Source organism: Alexandromys fortis, unplaced genomic scaffold, assembly GCF_014885135.2.
Source record: "Alexandromys fortis isolate MF-2015 unplaced genomic scaffold, M_Fortis_MF-2015_v1.1 scaffold_32, whole genome shotgun sequence".
Taxonomy (NCBI): domain Eukaryota; kingdom Metazoa; phylum Chordata; class Mammalia; order Rodentia; family Cricetidae; genus Alexandromys; species Alexandromys fortis.
Genome location: NW_026067938.1, coordinates 6,933,926 through 6,955,246, shown reverse-complemented (window position 1 = coordinate 6,955,246; position 21,321 = coordinate 6,933,926). Strand labels below are relative to the sequence as shown.

The 21,321-nt window shown below is 46.2% G+C and overlaps 1 protein-coding gene across 4 annotated transcripts in view; it reads left to right on the top strand.

The window, feature by feature from the left end:
- The window catches only part of Irf2 (interferon regulatory factor 2), a 104,237-nt gene extending 88,108 nt beyond the window's left edge, over nucleotides 1-16,129 (top strand). For 3 of the 4 annotated variants that reach the window (XM_050147230.1, XM_050147232.1, XM_050147231.1), the window contains 3 exons: nucleotides 6,425-6,589; nucleotides 13,408-13,454; nucleotides 14,584-16,129. In XM_050147230.1, the coding sequence (XP_050003187.1) occupies nucleotides 6,425-6,589; nucleotides 13,408-13,454; nucleotides 14,584-14,892 (521 nt within the window). In that variant the 3' untranslated portion in view covers nucleotides 14,893-16,129. The remainder of the gene's footprint in view (nucleotides 1-6,424; nucleotides 6,590-13,407; nucleotides 13,455-14,583) is intronic. The other variant, XM_050147233.1, reaches the window with a different exon arrangement.
- The last annotated feature ends 5,192 nt before the right edge of the window (nucleotides 16,130-21,321 follow it).

Genomic DNA, 21,321 nt, shown 5'->3' with positions numbered 1-21,321 from the left:
GTCTCAGGAAGCAGCTAGTTGAGGTTGGAGTAACCTGAGGCCACAGGTAGTCTAGACAGCTGAGCCACCCGAGGACCCAACCCTGACTTTCCGTTCCTAGCCCTATTACGGCTCATTTTCTCCCAACCTAGTGTTGGCATTATTCTATAAAAATGAATGGTTGCCATATTTGACAGACATGAGCACCAGCTTAACTCTTCATGGACTTGGAGTCTAGACCTACTTTTGCAAAGTTTGATTCATACCCCTTAAAATCTGCGACCCTGTGCATCTGTGAACTAGAAACGGGATGTGCTTTAGGATCTGTAAAAGGGAAAGATACAGTATCCTATAAAATGAAAACGTTAATACCGATCCTACAGACTGCATGGAGCTGTGGGGACCAAGTGAAAAGCACAGTTGGTCACCCTCTGTTTAGAAGGAGGCTAGGATGATTCTATTATATTTCCAAAATTAAATTAACATGCATCTGAGTAGAAAATGTGCTTCCCCATGTGCCATGTCAGCAGGGCCGGTATCAGCAGTTTCAACCCTCAGACCATCTAAGGATGCATTTCTCCTGATAGTGAAATGTCAGTCATCTGGTTTTTATACACATAGCCAGTGAGCTCACTGCTTGGCCCTGTAGCTACCTGGTAACCCTGGCCATTCACCTCACCTCAGCATTTCCGCTTTTGAAACTGTAAAATGATAGGCCGAGTCCCCCTCAAGGGCCTTTCTGTTTCCCCTAGGCCCTGCTCTAAAACACTTTTCCCTGAAGCCCGAGAGCAAGCTGCTTTCTCAGGTGGGGCCAGGCATCAACGCAGCAATTGTTAATAAAGTAAAGAGTGACCTTTTAAGCCATCAAACCGGTCCATCAGTAACCAGCTATGAATAATCTTGCTGTGATTCTCAGAAATTAGATTCAGATAAAGTTACGTTCCCGAGAGTGACTTTGCATAAGGGCCTGACCTTGCTGAGTTGGATGAACTTGTGGATTTTTTGCTTGCTGATTCAGTTGAGAATTTCTGGCACCAAACAGGAAGCTGGAGGGAAAAAAATTTCACTTTGGTTTATGGGCCCAATAATTTATTAAAGTGAGATTTGTGGGGATGGGGGACAAGGGGGAGGGTTTCGAGACTGGGTTTTTCTGTGTAGCTTTGGAGTCTGTCTGTAGACCAGGCTGGCCTCGAACTCACAGGGATCTGCCTCCCTCCTCTTCCTCCCTTGCGTTGGGATTAAAGGTGTGCGCCATCATCATCCAGCTGAGATTTGAAAGGCCTTTATCTTAAAAAGGGACCTAGGAAGTAAGAGTCATTCAGTTTGAGCTGAATGGGCTGCCTTTATTTAGAGAGACCACATCACAGAGGGCTTGAAATCTGGAGTCCAGGGGAAGCTGACCTTGGCTCTTCAGATCTGTCATGGACTAGTTGGCTGACCTTTATGCTTGATTATTATTTTTTCAATTCTATCTAAAATGGGGATCATAATTACAGTGCACTTTCCTTATAGGGCCGGGCGGCTTTCTGAGGGTGTGCTCAGAGAGTTGGGTTTTATTGTTATTTTCCAGTCAGGTTACTCATTATCTATCACCTAGAGGTGTGCCCTAGAGAAAGGCGTGAGTGGCAATGTCTGCACACACCCACAGAACTTACTGGACTCTGGGACTCTGCCGTTTTCCTGTTCCTGCGGAGGGATGGCCCTTGACAGTTAGAGGACTTTCCCAAAGGGCTCTCACCAGTATGGAGATGGAGAAGCTGGCCCCCTTCTCAGGATAGCACAGCCCCGTGAAGGAGACCCGGCCTTAGAGATGAATATGCAGTTGTATAGACTGGGTATCTAGTTTTTAGCCCAGAAGACAGAAACTTAGCTGTCTGTCCTAGTAGCTAGTGTTCAGGATGCACTAATAATTTAAATGGAACTACTTGTCTGCATTTTCTCTCAAGTCCTGTATAGTAAATGAAATAGAGGACAAAAGCAATTCCTTTTAGGTATAGAATTCAACATACTACCCCTGAGTTATACCCCCAGCCCTGGCAATTCTCCAAGTTCAGACAAGGCTTTCAGTTGTGTAACTAGCAGCGTGTTCTAGCTAGAATGTTTTGATCAACTGAAAATCTTCTTACCCCTAACTTCATAGCGATATAGTCTGTTTCTTCTTTTTCACTTCTTACAGTTTAAAAAAATCCCGCTTACTGCAACCCTGGACATTAGCTAGAAATCATGAATTGCGTGTCCCATGTGTGCGAGTTGTGGAACTCCTCACAGACTCCGGCTTCAGTCACAGAGCTGGGTCCCTTCACTTACTACTTGCTCAGGAAAAGCCTGGTGAGCTGTTTGCTGGTGCCAACCGTGAGCCTGGAATAAGAGTGGAGTTCAGAAAGTGCTGACGGCTCTTCCCGGCTCTCAGGAAATACTGTGCACAGTAAAAGGTTCAATAAAGAGGCGCTGGGTTAGGCAGCAACAGAGGCCGAAGATCAAGGTGTGCCGCAAGGTCATCTAGTTTGGGCTGGGCTCAGGAAAAGCTAGTTTGGGGTGTGAGAGACGCTTAGGGGAAGGTCCAGTGAATCTGTGGGCGGGGCTCAGGAAAAGCGCTAGGAAATAGGGCCCTCAGAACAGTACCCTTAGCTCAGCGTCCATCTCCTCTAGTCCTGCCTTTGGTTTTCCAGCAGGAGAAAAATAAACAACAAAAAGCCTTTTTTTCCTCAACTTAGATTTCTAGGTCTCCCTCTGTTTCGTCCCTGCTTTCTCTGTCTCACGCTTTCTCTGCCCCCCGCCTGTCCCGGGAATGGCGGTACGCTGACCTGCGACCCTCTAGACTTCCTACAAACCTATCCCTCCTCTTCATTGCCTCTGCTCTGGCCCTGCCAGTACCAGAGAGCGTCTGTGCCAAGCAGGTGCTCCACCAGTCTGGCTTGGTTGAATAGCTAAGCTGGGCATTGTGAAGAAACGAGCAGAGAGAAAGAACCGGGGAAAACAAAGGGACACAGGCGAAAGATACCTGAGCCGTGCCATTGTTGACAGGCCTAGCCAGCTTCCTGTCGGGAACTGCGGCTTCCTGTTAGGAGCACAAAGGAGAAAGGAGCTTTGGAGCACTGAATTCAAAGAGGTTTCGATTGAAGTGTAGTTATTGTAGGACCCCATTTCCTTTGCCTCTTCTGCTTCCTGCTTATACTGTGCATGGATACAAACAGACAGACAGACAGAGACAGTCAGACAAACACACACACACACACACACACACACACACCTGTTTGGTTTTTATCGTCACCTAACTGCTTTGTAGGACTTTCAGTAGGATAAGACTTTGCTTTCCTCCTATTTTCTCTGTTCCCCTTTCATTTGCTTTGCTTGGGAGAAGAGACAGAGGAAACCACAGAGAACATCATGTCAGCACCCAGAGTCTAGTGACCTTAACTGATGTCCTCATGCTCAAGATTGGATACTCTGAAGTATAAAACAAGACTTTAGGTGACTTCTCTTTAATTTTTTTTCCTGCCAGGAAACCCCAGATTGTATCCAGATTCCCCCCATTTTGAGTGTCATGGATTTGAGGGCTCTTTTATTGCGCCGTGGTCCCCTTTGCTAACCTCCCTTTATTATAATAGATCCTGTGACTTTTCAGCTCTGCTTTCCCTAAGTAGAATCCAGTTAATAACCTCACTGTGCTCCTAAAAGCAATTAAAACAGAAAGTTACTTAAAAAGAAGTTAGCCTGGGGCTGGAGAGATGCCTTCCAGGGGACCTCAGTTCTATTCCTAGCACCCACTCTGGGAGGCTCACAAGTCAGCTCCAGGGGATCTGATGCTTTCTCCCGGCCTCTGCAGGCACTCACGCATGTGCCCCATGCTCATGCATGCATGTACACACACACACACACGCACGCATGCACACATGCACAAATGCTCACACGTTTGTATGTGTGTCTGTGTCAGGGTCTCACTGTGTATCCCTGACTGGTCTGGAACTCACTCTATAGACCAGCTGGCCTAGAACTCAGAGCTCTTCCTGAGTCTGCCTCTCAAGTGCTGGGATTAAGAGTATATGCACCACCATGCCCCGAAGGTATTTAATATATATTAAATATTATATATTTAGGACTGGAGAGATGGCTCAATGGTTTAAGTTTGCCCTGCAGACTTAAGGTTGCCTTGCAGAGGACTTTTGTTCAGTTCCCAGAACTCATGCTGTACAGGTCACTCTGCCTGTAGCTCAAGCTCCAGGGGAATCCGAAGCCTCTGTCCTCTGTGGGTGCTTATACTCACACGCACACACACACACACACACACACACACACACACACACACACTTAATAATAAATGAAATCTTGAAACGTGTGTTCAAACATAATTTGACAGCCAAAGAGACACTTGGAGTGGCTGAAACCAGAGCTGCTGACAGTAGGTAACTTTCAGAGAGACTGGAATGTGGTCTCTTCTGGCCACCACTGAACATTTTGCCTCTGCAGAAGGGTGGGACAGGGAGTGGAGCAGAGCACTGTGCAGAACCGTACTGTGAGCACGTGGCTAAGTCACTGTGCCTCTCTCTGTTGGACCCAGTTTCTTTGTATCAGGATCCCAGTGCTTTGTTCTGATGACTGAAATGTCAAAATCTCCTCCATGCACCTAAGTACAGTGTCGATCGTGGTAGCCTTGTGCTTTGAGGACCAGAGGGAAATGTGTTAGCACCCTACTTTCCTCCCTTTCACTAAATGGAGTCAATTTTCAGGGACATTTAATGCAGTTAGCTGGTGACAACAGTATACAGTCAGTTCTGCTCAAAGTTAGAACATAGCACCAGAGACAATGAAATTAAAAAAAAACATAATGGACTATCATTCTTTACCCCAAATAATAAATGGTCAAAATAAAAATGGTAACAACACCAAATGCTGGCAAGGATGTCGAGAAATTAGGTCACTCTGACACTGCCGATGAGAACGTAAAATATGCGCCCGCCCCGGGGAACAGTTTGGCTGCTTCTCGGGAAGCTAAACGTGGAATTTCCGTATGAGCCAGCAATTACACTCTCGGATGTTTATCCCAGAGGAATGGAAACATGTTTGCGGAAAATTTGAACACAAATGTTCACAGCAACCTTGTCTGCACTAGGCAAAGACTGGTATCAACCCAAGCATCCGTCAGTGGGTGGATGGTTAGACAAATGGAATAGGCTCTCCAACAGTTTGCAATAGGTAAACAGCTGAGTGTGTACACCAACAGAGAGCCAGCTATGGGTACACACAACTTGGTGGCTTGCTGGGGAATTGGGCTAAGTGGGAAAAAAAGCCAACCTCCATGGGTTGCAGCATGAATATAATTTATTACTGTCTCCAAATAATTTTATTCTTAGTTTTTTTAACCTCTTCTTCAATTTCATATGCATAAACATAACCTGATAATTCTGGTTTGTGTTGCTCATATGTATATTTTTTTTTAGAGATAACCACTTGGAATGAGATAACCAGATAGAGGAGAAGACCGGCTCTCCCTCTCTCAGCCATTAATTGCCTAGAGGTGGGGCCACATGAGATGTCCCCCATGCCAGCTGCTGTTGTCATGTTCAGTTCTTGTTTAGACAACAATATGTTTGAGATTTCCAAGATATGACTTCCCCGTCTTATACAGAAGAAACTATCTCATAGTAGACTCCCTGATCCTCTGGCTCTTAGAGTCTTTCTGCTCATCTCTTCCCCGATGTTCCCCGAGCCCTAGTGTAGGGGCTGTGTTGTTGATGTATCAGTTGAGTCTGGGTACCCCACAACCACCTTTTCTATTCACCAAAATAAAGATTTTAATTTAAAAATATACGGAAGCAGTTTCAGAGTGCTGAGATCCGTCTTATCAGTGTCTGGGCAGTTAATATTCCTATTTGTGAACCTTAGGGAGCCATTTCATTGTTCTGATGTTTTGGACAGTCGGTCACGTTCAGATCAGGAAAGTAGAGAAGAACTTCCCCCTTTCCGTTCAGCCGGAAATGGCACAGTGGCTGGGTTTTTGTGTTTTCCTTCCTGTGGAGGTTTGACAATGTCTGTCTGGACCACAGCATCCTGAAAATAGGCACATCACTTTCTTGCAGAGCAAGGGCAGAGAACAGAACTAGGTTGGGTTTAGAGAATTGGGATATCTGGCCCGAGGTTTGATCAAGATGCAGCCCAAGGTCTTGGCTGTGATCAGGTTGAATAGAGACTGTGAACATTGTCACCAGAGTGTAGCAAAGGCAGGCATGTGGGGGACACATCTGGGCCAACTCATTGCAAACTTCTTCTCTGAGACATAAACTCAGAACTCGAGTTTGGCTTTCAGCTTCCTGGCAGGTGGCGTGGGGGAAGCCTGGAGTCAGAACCCTAGTTGGCAGCCTGCCTGAGCCGAGGAAGGTTTTCTGTTTGAGAGTGTGTGCTCTAACCATGCAGTCTAGAGACTCTGACAATCTCCTCTTCTTTGAAGTTGTAGGACAGTCCCACCTGGACAGCACCATTGAAGATCAAGAGATTGTCACCAATCCGCCAGACATTTGCCAAGTTGTGGAAGTGACCACAGAGAGCGATGAGCAGCCAGTCAGCATGAGCGAGCTGTACCCTCTCCAGATTTCTCCTGTGTCTTCCTACGCAGGTAAGGGGAGCAGGAGGGTGACCTGGAGACTCAGGAGGGAACAGACCAAGTCTAGCATCACCCCATCTCACCACCCCACAAGAATCTCTGTTCTGTACTAGAGATTATTAGTGTGGCATTATCCTTCCTCTTACATTCTTGACGGCATCTTAGACGCCTCAGTGAGAAGAGGTGTTTACGGTAATTCCCTTATTCGACTGCCCAGAATGTGGTTCATTCCAGACTACAGATAACATTTCCCGTGATAAATGCTTCGCTGTCATCAGAGACACATAACAAATGACGTAGTCACTGGACTTGGCAAAGACGGAGAACGCACTGGAACACAATGAGTTCAAATTCATTTGTAATCTATTTGCCTAAGTTAACAGGATTTGGGGTCAGAGTGCTTTGGCGGAGTCTAGATTTTACTAAGGTACATAGGACTTTAGACGTCATCTTTTCCAGATTCTCTCTTCGTGGAAGTGGATGAATTTTCTCCAGGTCACCTGGCCAACAAGTGTCCTGTCCAAGAGTTGAACTCAGCCTTCACCTTCGAGGTCGTTGTTAGATCTAATCCGTTTTACTGGCTTTACTTGCCACTTCCACTTATTTCTTCCCTCCCTCCCTTCCTCCCTCCCTCCCTCCTTCCCTCCCTCCCTCCCNTCCCTCCCTCCCTCCCTCCCTCCCTCCTTCCCTCCCTCCCTCCCTCCCTCCTTCCCTCCTTCCTTCCCTCCCTCCCTCCTTCCTTCCTTGTTTTATAGTGCTGCTTCTAGCTGAACTGGGCAGCTGGGCCCATTTCTGCTTCTCCTAGGGCCTGGTCTTGTCATTGCAGAAATTAACCCAGGTGGAGTTACAGAATCAGACACAGACTGAGAAACTGACTCCTCGCGTTGTCACCAGAATTACGTCATCTTACACGCCTTTCCTGACCATCTCCATTTAAGCTTTAGGGACTCAATCACGATTAGGAAATCTAAATTCTGAAGTCAGTGTTACTATTTGCAACTACTGAAAAAATAAAAAGCAGAGGCCCAGGTAGGGTAAAAGCCAGGCAGCTCTAGAAGATGGTTCATCTTCTCCCTGGGCCTATTCACATGCTTTCGAGGCCTCACAGGGATAGCACAGACTCATGTGGCGGAGTTCATCCAGACATCAGTTGCTTGTAAATTATCATAGATAAATTGACCTCATATCGATTAACCAGCCAGCTTTCTTTTTTTTAATTTATTTTTTAGTCACAGTGATAGACACCTAACACAAAATTGCCATTTGTTGAGCGTCCGGTTGAAGGGCTTTGAGTACACTCATAGTATTGTGCGGCCTTCACTGCTGCCTGTCTCCAGAGGTCTTTCACCTTAAACTAAAATGATGCACCCATTAAATATATACTCCTGTACCTGAGTTTTGAGAACCACCGGTCTATTTATGTCCACTCTGTGGGCTCTTAGGAGAGGAATCATGCAGCCTTTACCCTTTTGTGACTGGCTTATTTTACTTAAAATACATCATAGCTTGCTTTTGTGTTAGGAGCATTAAAAAGAATGGGAGAAAGAGCTCTAGTGACAGGAAGCCTATCACCTGTCCAATAGCTCGCCATCAGTCAATCATCCATCAGAGTTTGGACTTATATGTGTCCATCTCTTTGTGGTCTTTGCCAGGACCCAATGACTATATCATTTGTTGTATGTCTATTGTTGCCTGGAAATTATGCTAAATGCTTATTTGGATTGATTGACTTGCTTAATTATCAGGGGAATAAATGTTAGTCTCTCCTCTTCAAAAGTGAGGACTCCAAGGCTAATGTGAGTCTAGGAATAAAAAAAAAACTAGCGACAGATAAATCCATGCGCAGCTATGTTATTAGACACTCGTCATGGTGCTGCATGGGGTCACATGCTATAGACTCATTTGATGGTCAAAGGACCCACCAGAGAAGGTAGACCAAAATCTTCATGTAGAAACAACAGAAGCATTAAACACCGTGGTATTTCCCCTGTATTTGTGGAGCTAAAACTAAAGCCATGGCTTTCTTCTAAGCTGCTGTAGTTGCTAAACAGGATATGGTGCAGGAGGAATGGAGCCTTAAAGTGGACTGGTGTACCTGATTAAGGTTTTCTTGGGGATTTGGGGAAGACCTTTTGCTGTCCTGTCAGCAATGATATTTTGCCTTAGCAGAGACATCCTGAGAACAGCTGATGTGTGGAGGGAAAAAAAAACAAAATTTTCATTCCCCGTTTTGAGACATTTGCGTAGGTTTCCAAAGGAAGAGATTTAATCCCAGGGTGGCACAGCAACAGCCTGAATTTCTGGGAGAGGCCAGCTTTTCAGCCTGGTATTTGGTTCACCCATGGTTTTTTACTGTCGGAATTCTCCAGAATCTTGTAGAAGGAGGTTTATTGGATGGAACCAAAATGTTTCACTGCTGGTCTCTTTCTAGACTTGAAGACACGTTCCAAAGTTCTCTGTTACTGACCACGGCTAGTTCAAGTCTTCCGGGCAGGAAGTTGATAATGTTCTGTAGCTTTCTGTTCTCATCTTTGGATTTTATGCTCATCAGTAGCATAGGCTGTTTGGTTGATTTTCATGATACAGTTCCTTGGTGCACACTTTTCATCCGAATGTCACCCGCCTTCATTCACCGGCCCAGGAAACTGCTGTTTGGAGGCTGTTGCTGAATATCCTTTTCCTCATCAAAGAGGATCACTGACATATGATCCTGGGAATGTCACAAAACCACGGTCACCTCTGCAGCTCTGCCTTCTAATGTATTATTTCACTGTCAGGGCGAAGAGGAGTCTAGACAGCATCTTTGGGTGGAAGGAAGTGTTTGCGCTGGGTCGTTTAAGCGGATAGAAAATTCTACTTTGATTTGTAAAAATTTTCAGAGCAGGGAAATACATTTCAAAGCCCAGGCGTCGAAGCAGGAAGACATTTTTGTTTGTTTGTTTGTTTACTTAGTTATTTTTGCAGTGCTGAAGAGTAAACCCAAGACTTCAGTCGTGGTAGAACAAGTACTCCAGCACGGGTCCATATCCCTCGCCCTCGCCGTATTTCCATGTGGCTGTCTATCACGACTTCCTAGTATTCAACTGCATTGTTGCTGGTATAGTAGAAGAAAACCATGATGGTAATTCAGGAGAAAGGAGGTGGAAAACAGGCTTGCGTAGCAAGCAAAATAAGAATCAGCTGGTTATATAATCAGGACTAGAGAGGTCATGCAGACAGCCAGCTAACATTTTCCCAGAAACTATATATATATTTATGCTGTGAATGAGGCAAGGGCGCATTGGCGTGGAGACTGAGATTCGGATCTGAGCTGCTGAGTGGCCGGTTGCATCTTCTTGGGAATGTAATTGAGGAAATTATATGGAAAGAAATCAATGCTAATCATATTGTGTTGAATGAGAGTCTTCCAGAAAATAGATCAGATATCACATAATACAATAGCGTGTTCCATAAAATCTATCATCTCCTGCCCCGTGATGTTCTCGAGGTGGTTTGGTAATACGTATCCTCCAGGCAGATGTTAAAAGCTGGGCTGAAGCGGCGTGATTCTAGAGCTGCAGTTCTGGACGAGACCTGACTCGAGGCCAAATTACTTTCTTCCCTCCTCGCTGCTCGCAGGGAGCAGGCCAGAAAGGTTAAATCAATTGTTCGCGTATCTGCTGCTACTGTGTAAATATCTCGGCTTTTTTCTGGCCATGTTTGCAGAGTAACTTCCATCATTTTTTTTTTTAAATCCCATTGTATTGGAAGTCAGCTTGAAAAGCATCCAAACTAATAAAAGCGGGAAGTGACATAATCCACGCCGACGTTTTGGCAGTCACGTTGATCTGGAAGCCGCAGCTGCGGTGAACTCATTTGTCATGTAAGAAAGTCTTTCTGGAAATGGCTATGGTGGAGCAAAACCAAGAGAGCAGGAATGAGGACCTGGAGCCAACTACTGAGTAATAGCTATAAAAACCACCATTCATCTAACGGCAACACTTTGGGATCCTCAGTTAGGAACCCCAGGCACCTGCATCTCCTGGGCCGGAGGCTCTCAAGGCTTCTCCCTCGAAAAGAATCAGACTTATAAACCAGTATGTTAGTCCCTTTCACATTGCTGTGAGCACACACGGTGATCAACTTTGAAAGAGCAAAAGACACGGTGACTCGGAGTTTCAGAGACTTCAGCTAAGGTCCAAACTCTTACACCCAGTTGCTGAAGTGGCGAGGCTCGATCTGCATTTGGAAATGACTCCCTCCAGCCGCCATTGTGTCAGCCGAAAGCACAGGGCAGGATATCGTGCCATTACGTAGCCACAACTTTATCCCTCTAGTTGAATGCTGGCTACTTTCAGGAAATTAGCGTTCTTATCCCCTACCAGGGCTGTTCACAGCTTCACCAAGGAGTGTTTAGCCTGGCATCTAACTTCTAAACCCTCCAACCATTGTGGCTCGAGCTTGTGGGATCCTAGGACCTTGATGTCAACAACTCCTTTCTCCGAGTCCTCTCCCTTTCAACAGGCCTGGAGTCCCTGTGTGCTTGCTTTTATTTAAAGGGAAAGGGCCCCGAAGGATTTCTGGAGAGTCATTAGGAGGAGAAGGGGGCTTGATGCATGTGGAAGGAAGAGAAACTTTGGCTTCAGAGCACAAACAAAGCTAAGCATGAAAATAGGAAGGGGATCTTGAAGTCTTGCCAGCAGGAAGGCCTCTGCGCTCTGTGTGAGTCTCTGGGATCTGAAGTACAGTTTTGTTTTCTTTCCTCTGCTGACTCAAACCGCGACTTGGCAAGTGTCTCCACATCTCCGTTCCTCGTTTTTTCTTCTTGGGAGTGGCAGTCCTGCCTCCCCTGGAGGTTGAGCTAATGGGGCTTTTGTGTTTGGAGGGACGTTTCCTTTTCTGGTCTTCATTTACTTCTGCCTGGAAACATTCCTTGTGCCTATTGTCAGATTGTCTCCACAGCGCAGACCATTGCCAGCTAAGTCCTAGGCTTCCTCGTGACATCTGTGGCCCCTATGCGGGGTTGTTTAGGGTAGAACATTCTGAGCTGGCAGAGCAAAAGATCTGATTTTTGGTCAGTCTGTGCAATCTCCCAGGCCTGTCTGAAGTCCCTGGAGAACAGTGGCTGAGAATCATGCAGAAAGCATTCCTGGGTGAGACTTGTGGACCTCACTTGCTTGCTGTCTGTTTAAGGAGTGCCCTGAGGGTACAGTTTGCTCATTTGCTCTTTAACTTGATATATGTGGGAAGGCCCATCTCAGGCCAGGGCTCTGAATGGTGGAAAGGGCTCTGGCTGGCCTGGAGCCATTGCATCTTACTGTTCTCAGGTAGGCATGCGGCTAATCTCCCTCATTAGTGGCAGGGTGGAAGAGGATGGAAAGGTCTAGAGACCATACTGCCATCTGACCACAGCAGCTTTCCGACTTGGGATCATCGCGAGGGATGAACAAGACCGGTATCCCTAGGTCCTAGCTGAGGCTTGCTATAGGTCTCTTAAGTGCTCAGCTCTTATCAGTAGAATAAAGGACCCAGACAAAATGCCCTGTGCAATTCTGTGCATTTTGGATGCGCTGCCCTCAGTGCATTCAGCTTTGCAGCGGCGCTGAACAGTGGAAAGAACTGCTCTGTGTGTCATTTTCAATTTGGGAAACTGAACCTCAGATGATGTGCAATCAGCGCTCCCTGCATTTGACTCTGTTGCATCCAGCCCAGTGTGCAAACTCAGTGTTGAATACCACTGACATCGCACGCTCTATGTGTCAGCCTTTCCAAACACTCCCACACTTACTCATCATGTAATCCTCTTTGGAAAGTGGCGGGCAACTGTAGCTCACTGTGGTTAAGGACGTTTCTCTGTGTCTCCCAGCTGGCAGGTCCAATCAGGTGTCTAATGGATTGTCTGTTGCCCTGTAGCAACTTGACCATAACCATAATGGCTTAACACAATACACGGTTAACTATCTCACAATCTCTGTGGGTATGGCTTAGCTGGATTCTGCAGGAAAGCCTTACTACCCTGTCATCAGGTTGGCTAGTGCTGAAACTCATCTGAGATCCAACTGTTGAGCCACTGGCTCCCACAGCATTGGGCAGAATTGGATTCCTTGCCAGGGTTGAGCTGAAATCCCCAGTGTCTTGCTAGTTTTTGCCTGGAAGCAGCCCTTAGCTTAAATTTGCCACGTGGGCCTCCCCGACACAGGCAGCGAACAAGAGACAGGTTAGTTCTTACATGATGACATGATCATGCTCATAGAATATTTATATCTTTGCTGTGTTCTGTTGGCTAAAAGCAAGTCACAGTTCCTACCCACATTCAAGGGGATGGGGCCCAAAGATGGTAACCATGGAATGAAGGTCTTGGGGGCATCTAGACCATGGCCACCTGCTAAAATCCCAGTAACTGGATATCTATGAATCCAAGAGTAGAACACTAAAGGCAGGAGAAGGCAAGGAGAGGTTCAGGAAGAGTTTTTGGACAGTTTCACTGTGTTGGGACTTCCTGTGACAAATGGGACAGACTAGAAAAAGATAATGTGTGGCATTGTGGGCAGATTGTGGGAGGGGAAGATGTCTCAGGGATCGCCGGGAGGCAGAGGCTACGGCAGCATACTTGCTACAGCGAGCTCCTCTGCTCAGCTCCAAAGCCTCTCCACTGCTCCAAGGAGACCAAGCAGAGACCGGAAATGCACCCTGGCTTGTCCCACTTGGAAGTGTGTGACCTCACCAAGTGGAGGGAGAGGGGCGTGTGCAGTTGCTTATTTCTGAAGTGCTGGCGTAGGTTTTTAAGATACTTCCTGAGTCTCCAAAATAGCTTGAGCAACAAGAATATCTCTGTTTTTCCTTCTGTACAGAAAGCGAAACCACCGACAGTGTGCCTAGCGATGAGGAAAGTGCCGAGGTGAGCTGGCTTCCTGGTGCCTCTTGTTTTAAAGCACAGGTTTTACTTTTGGATCTGTGTATGTGTGTGGGGGGTGTTTATGTATGTATGGTGTGTGTGTGGTGTTTGTGTGTGTATGGTATGTGTGGTGTGTATGTGGGTGAGTGTGTGTGTGTGAGTGTGTGACTCTGTGTTTGTGAGAGAGAGAGAGAGACAGAGACAGACAGAAGACAAAGAATGTACATAACCTAAAATTTACCTTAGCTTTTCTTTCTGAGTTGTGAAATGTAGTACTGAGAGCCCTGGGTGGGAGGGAGGGAAGTGAAATGCGCCCCTCAGAAAAAGAGGTGACTACGACAGGGCAGGAAGAGAAAACTGGAGTCAAGGCCAGGAGATGTTGATAGGCTTATGGCTGTAAACATCCCGATTTGCCAACAGGAATAACACAGCCTGCTGGCCAGCAGTAAGCATCAGCAACAGCTAGCAAAGTTGTCTTCGTCCAGATCAGTCTCCTCCATTGCTCCTGTGGAGAGGCGGGTGTGTGGCCAATCTCTGCTCCCTTCCCTGCCAACCTGCTTCCAGCTTCCCTCTGTAGGCCAGGCTCACACAATGGCAGGAAATGCCTTCAGTGCTGGTGGGAAGACAAAGGGGGCTGGAGAAGAAGCCTATGTTTGGTTGAAATTCCTAATATCCCAAGGTCAGGAATCCTGAGGAGACAGTAGGCATCCTTGCTGGCATAGTTTGTGATCTGGCTTCTTCAAGGACTTTAACTCCTTTTCTGCCTGGCAACTGTAAGGCCAGTTGGGTTCAGAAAATGTGGATCTCAGACCCACCTACTTAAAAAGCCATCAAAGGACATTTGCTGAGTGTTCCTAAGCTCCTTACTCTCCTCATCTGAACATTCAGGGTAACTAATCAGGTTGGACTATTATGGCTGGAAACTTTCCGGTGTGCAACCCAGACGGCCTGCGCACAGGAACAGGAAGCCAAGTTGCCACCTTATTTTGTGTGTTTGCAGAATAGTCTTGGTCAGATTTCTGGGACCTAGCAAATGAGACTCGATTTGAAAAGTAAGAGAAGCCATTGCTTTGCATATGCCACAAAGTGGGAAGGAAAAGAACGTGTATATCTTGATTATTTTCTCTGAAAGGGGAGACCACACTGGCGGAAGAGGAACATTGAAGGCAAGCAGTACCTTAGCAACATGGGGACACGGAGCACCTACCTGCTGCCCAGCATGGCGACCTTTGTCACTTCCAACAAGCCAGACCTGCAGGTTACCATCAAAGAGGAGAGCTGTCCGATGCCTTACAACAGCTCCTGGCCCCCGTTTACAGACCTCCCCCTCCCTGCCCCAGTGACCCCCACACCCAGCAGCAGTCGGCCCGACCGAGAGACCCGGGCCAGCGTCATCAAGAAGACGTCTGATGTCACCCAGGCGCGTGTCAAGAGCTGCTAAGCTTTGACTCTCTGGTGGTTGTTGGGATTTCTTAGCTTTGTGTTGTTATTTGTTTGTATTTTATTTTTCTCTCTGATATCTATCTTAGACAAATCTAAGGGAAAAAGCCTTGATAATAGGATATTGATTGTTGTGTCCAACTCCAGGGCTAGAGCTTCTTTTTAACTCAGGACTCCAGCCCCTTGGTAGACGCATATCTCTAGAACCTGCTGGATCTCCCAGGGCTACTCCCTCAAGTTCATGGACCAACAGCCACACGGGCAGTGGAGGTGCTGCGTTGCCTACGGTCAAGGCCAGCATGGTGGAGTGGATGCCTCAGAATGGACGAGAAAATGTGAACTAGCTGGAATTTTTTATTCTTGTGAATATGTACATAAGGCAGTACTAGCAACATTGCGGTCTGCTTCTGCACCTTATCTTGAAGCACTTACAATAGGCCTTCTTGTGATCTTGCTCTTCTTCACAGCACACTCGGCATCCCCTTCTGTGCCCATGACCTCACTACCCACCCATCCCCAACCCATCCATTCCCAGCTCACTACCCACCCTCCCCTCTCCAACCCTTGCAATCCCATTGCACACCCCCTCCCTCCCCAACCATCCAATCCGAGCCCACACTCAGCCCTCCCTTTCCAACCCATTGAATCCCAGCCCGCTCCACCCCACATTCCTCAGCCCATCCAATCCCACACCCACCACACCCTCCCCAACCATCCAATCCCAGCCCATACCCACCCTTCCCTCGCCCAGTTCCTTTCCCCTTTTCTCTCCTCAAAGGCGATGTTCCACATCTTGGAAGAGGAGGAAAAGAAATTTAATTTCTCCACAGCTGTCCCATTTTAAGACTGCTTGAAAAAAATCTTTCTAATCTGCTATGCTTGAACGCCACGCGGTACAAAGGAAAGCTGTCATGGAAATATTATGCAAATTCCCAGATTTGAAGACGAAAATACTCTAATTCTAACCAGAGCAAGCTTTTTTATTTTTTATACAGGGGAATATTTTATTCAAGGTAAAATTCTAAATAAAATATAATTGTTTTTTATCTTTTCTACAGCAAATTTATAATTTTAAGATTCCTTTTCTTGTTTATCAGCAGTTGTTATTACTTCCTTGTGGCACATTTTTTTTTTTAATTTTGTAAAGGTGAAAAAAAAACTTTTATGAGCTCATGTAGCAATGAAATTATCCTGTGGATTGATAATAAATGAATATGGTATATAGTTAAATTTTTTAATGGGTATCACTCCTGGCTTTATCTGTGTCTATCTGCATAAACATGAATCAGAGCTGACAAAGTATTCTTGGAGACCACCATGCTATCTTTGCTGACCACAAGAAACTTAGGAAGGTCCTATGATGAGGCTGCAAATTTCCTCTTCCACGACACTGGGCCTGGGCAAATGTCGTACACAAGTTATCATCTTTGCTCATCACAGTTGTGCCCAGAAAGAGCATTTATCACTATTCCACATGGTAGACGTGGAGACCTGAAATGAAGACCTCCTGCTCAGGTTACCCAGACAGCTCAAGACCAGGATACTGGCGGAGCCCAAGTCTGGAGCGTTTCCAGCGGGGGTGGGGTGGTGGTGGTGGATGTGGAGGTACTGGAGGTGGTGGAGGTGGTGATGGTGGTGGTGGTGGTGGCGGTGGGGATAGTCTGTTTCCTAGTCCAGAGTTCTCTGCTGTGAGCAGATTGCTCTCAGCTCAGTGGGTTTTCTGTCCTCTGTGGACTTGGACACACAACTCAGATAAAACACTTTCAGTAAGGAGAAACAGTGTGTGTTCTACCTTTCTGTTCCTTTGTCTTCTAAGACCTGGGGGATTTTGCATGAAGGTCCCGTCCTTAAAATGTATGATTTTGAGAGCCCAGGTCTATTACCTAGTTGGAATTTGTTCCCTTTCCTATTGAATTATCCTTATTGCCCTCACATACACACCTTGGTATTTGAAGGTACAGCCCTGACCTTGAGAAGATCGCCTCCCTTACCACCCAAGCTTCCTCAGAATACTTAAACATAGCTGTCTTCCTGCCACCTTTGGGGGTTACGAAAAGATCACCGAGTTAATGTTTGAACAGTCCTTTGAATTTATGAAAGGACAAAGGGCCCTTTTTAAGTCTATCTTCATGTGCGCCTGCAGATACAGCCAGTGATCATAAAATTATCGTCCCTGAACACAAGTCAGCGGAAACCCATTACTGTTTGGCGTAAGTGAAATGGCTCACACAGGTAGCTAGTTATTTCTCTTCAGAGCGCCTTTGTAGGGCGGATTTATCTGGATTCCCCAGGACAAGTCACAAGGTTCTTGGTCCATGAGCCCTCCCCTTTGGTAATTCAGATTTTAAAATCTCATTGATCACCCTGTTTTGTTTGCAAAACGGCAAAAAAAAAAAAAAAAAAAAAAAAAAAAAAAAAAAAAAAAAAAAAAAAAAAAAACCCGCAGCATAGAAGTTGGCCCTGACTCACGGTGAACAGTGGGTCTAGGGTAGCTCTGACCTTCCTTCTGCACTCCCCTCCGCACCCAGAATGAGTCCTGCAGGTCTCAAATGTCATGCCGCTGCGTTATTCGGTTCCCGTCGTGGGAACCAGACTAGCGATCAAATTCAGGATTCAGAGATAGACCATTCAGGTGCTCAAGGTAATATTCTATTGCCAGTAAGACCACAAAAATAGAACAATGCTTAAAATATCCCCCACGAAGGGCTGAGTTATTTCTAAGTCACACTTGCTAGGAGTGAAGGAAAACAAGGGGATTACACAAGACCTGGGGTAGCTAAACAAACCGGATGGACCGCTCAGGAACAGGAGCCCCAGACCTTGTTGTTGTCACTTGGAGGAAGTGCTGGGGACACCTGATTTATTTAGTTGGCCTCTGTGTGTGCTGATATGTTTTTTTTTTTTTTTTTATGATGGGGTTTGCTGTGGGTGTGTTTAAGTAGCAATGTAACTGCTTTTCGGACAATAGTTTCCATTCTTTGCCAGTCACACCCATAACAAAGTTCCTCATAAATCTTTGATCTGGGAATTCAATAACAGCCGTAAGGCAGGGCCAACCAAGCACCTTGATGTGATTGGCTTCCATCATGTTGTTTGGGTGCCTTAAGTAAGTTCATCTTCAACCGTAGCCTCTCTTTGCCTATTTGGATGTCAAAGGCAGTGTGCCGTTTATTTGACTGTATTAGATGTACGTGGCTAAGAAATACAAATCCTTCGGACATCAAAGCCCTAAAACGATACCTTTTTTGGGTCATCGTTGTTGCCTCAGATGCAAAAGGGCACTATCATGTAACCTGCTCCCGAGGTAGAAATTGCAGGAATGAGGAAGATCAATGGTTTGGTTTCAGGAGTCTGAGTTTTCAAGTTGATGCTTTTAAAAGTATTTTCTATGTGAGTGAAAAAAAATAGTGTTAAGCCCCACATGGCCTCTTGCCCCTGCATCTAAGAGGTGAAACATTAGACCTCCATTTGCTAGACACTGTCCTTTGAGTGTTGAATTAGATTTTAAGAGCCCCTTGTCATTTTAGCTTTGGACAAACAGACCCAAATAAAAGGAGGAAATCAAAACCCAAATCTTTCCCGATGACGGACAAAAAAAAAAAAAAAACAGGAAAAGCTGGCAAACAGCTGGGTCTGTGACCTGCAGGGCTAGTCTACCTGATACCTTTACTAGTACTAGTTAGGGCTTTGCAAAGAGTATGGAGTATGAAGGCAGAAACTGGTTTTAGCTAGTTATATCCATCCATCTCATCCTGAAACTCCATCTCTTGGTATATAACCTAGAGCCTGAATGAATGATCAGAGGCACAGGGACAGGAACCTGACCAGCCAGGGAGCCTGGACACATCACCCCCACTGTGTCCCGGCGGCAGCGAACCCCTCCTCAGCGTGATCATACGTGTTTTTCCATCTCACGGGGCTGAAAGCATCCACATGCCCATTCTCATAAATGCTGCAAGGCAGGTATCTGTAGATAACCACACCAGCTGCTCTATTCCAAACCCCACCATCCCTAGTGTGAAGGGGACAGTGTCAGTCCCCAGCTATGCCCTTCAGCAAGGGCTTGGATAGCAGCTGCAGACCTGAAGAAGGGGGGGGGGGGTCTTGCCATGGGGGTGTGGCGTTTTGGGTGAGGAGATACCAAAAAGTATGTGCAATGGTAAGGAGGGATTGTTACTGAAGCTGACTGGCTTCTGCACCCCTGCCAGCCCTGGTGGACACAGAAATAAGTCTCTGCAGTGCCATGGACCGTCCCTCTGTGAGACTGCTATCCATGGGAGGACAGGGTTGAAGGATAGGATAGCCAGGATACGACGCAAGGGAATGACAGACAGACACACTGTGTAGTGAAAATCTGCTGCCATTTTACTTCTGCAAAGCTTCAGTTTTTGTACAAAACAGATCAAAGAACTTGGCAGGCTCATTACATCACCCCACTCAGGGTTCCAGACATAAATCAAGGCTAAGCATAATCAAAATAAAGCTCCCTCTACGTGCTCCCCTCTACGTGCTCAAGATGTTGGCAAGGACTTTTAGTTTTGTTTTGTCTCTTAGAATTCTGTCTCACACCATTATTTACCTTCTACCGTGGGAGACCAATTCCCAGGGTCCTGTGTTTAGCTTTCCATCTATATAGTTTTTTATTCTTTGCTCCATATCCCCTAATAGTTTTCTCATTTTCTCAGGATAGTTCCTATACCAATATATTAAAGCTGGTCTCATGTTTTCAATAATTTCCTTTCTTTCCTTCTTACTATAAAGACACCAGGGCTTCTGGGATCTAGCTAATCTTTCCATAAAGGGGAATTTTCTCTAACTCTCCTTTTCTCTCTAAATCTGATTCACTATGATGATTCCCTCGTAACATTTCAACTTTAGTCGTTTCTATTTCATAATTAATAAAGTTTCCCAGGCTCATGTGGCATGGGGCATACTTCAGTTCCTCAAGGACTGCTTTAAGGAACGGTGGAGCCGAGCCAAGGACGTACTTTGATCTCTTGGTAAGCGGTCAGCTATAAACAAGAAAATTAAGAAATACAGAGAAAGATCAGGCAAGGTGTCAGGAGGGCTCGCTCTCAGGGCCATCTCCAGATACGAGATCTGCCTTTGGCATCAGGTTCTATCTCGACCGCTGATTGCCAGGGGGACCACCTGGGGCTTCGCTCCAAGAAGCTCTAACCCCAATCCTTCAGCAGGCAAAAGCCAGCGCAGAGGCATTTTGTCACTGCACGGCAGTCACTGCTGTGGACATGGCACTGCAGTAGCGTGGGCATCGCTGGCCCTGCTGTGATCATAAATGAGGGTTCTAAAGAGATTTGCTTCTGGGGCCATTCTAACAACAGGTGCCGAGATACTGCCTGAAAATAGAGCCTGGGAGGAAGGAAGTGGTCAGGCCTGAGGGCCGGTTTTAGCAAAAATGTTAAGTCTGTCCAAGAACTTTGGTCAGGCTGTGAAAGGATTGGGAGGAGGGACATTTTCAAGTTGACATAGTCTAGGAGTGCAAATCAGGGGTAGGCATATGCAGAACCCTGGGCAGTTCCCAGCACCTTGAAAATAAATAAGTAAACAAATAGGTAAAAAATTAAAATTAAAGCTAAGAGTTCCTATGGTCTGGCAAGCCAATGTTCTAGCTAGCATCCTTTGGCATGTCCCTTAGGAAAGAAAGCAGAGCATGTGTCCCGAGCCTCCGAATAAGCTTCGGTCCCGTTCTCCATGTCTCCTGTATGACCAGGTTCAAACAGAGTACTGGCTCCGTGGGAACACTGTGCCGGTTCCACGCATGTTGTTGGTTATCCTTCTACTCACGCTCAAGAGTCACTGCTTTCACACTCACCCATCTGAGTCACACACCCACTGGGTGTGAGTCACACAACCTTTCGTGCAGGTCTGAAAACAAAGTCCAGGCCATGAATATCTCTAAATTCCATGTTTTGTTTTTTTCCTTCTGGGAAGACAATATTAAAATTGTAACCCCTACTGCGCAACCACACAAACTGTCAAAGGGAAAAGACTCCAGATATGTTCCGTCTGGTTAAAACTTGGATCTTGCATCTAGGGTTGTTCCTCTTGCCCCCAAGCTCCCCAATATATTATTTCCAAGACAATTCAAATCCACGTATTGTACTGGGGACGTGTCTGAAGTTTCAAGACAATGTAAACAGCTAGTTGGGAGTGATTGCTAGTTTAGCGATGCGCCAGGCTTTATCCCCTCCGAGCACTAACCCTGACAAATATTCTCTGTAGAGCTGGCTGTTCCGTCTGCCAACGATTCCCCTCCAGGGCTGTAAATCCAGCCCTTATCTTCATTGGCAGCATCTTTGCTCTGGGAAGCCCATACATCATGTTTTTAATGTGACTGAGATGCAGAAGAGGGTTCACAGCCCCGGCTCCGCGACATGCAGCCTATAGGGAAATTAGAATTTTAGGGAAA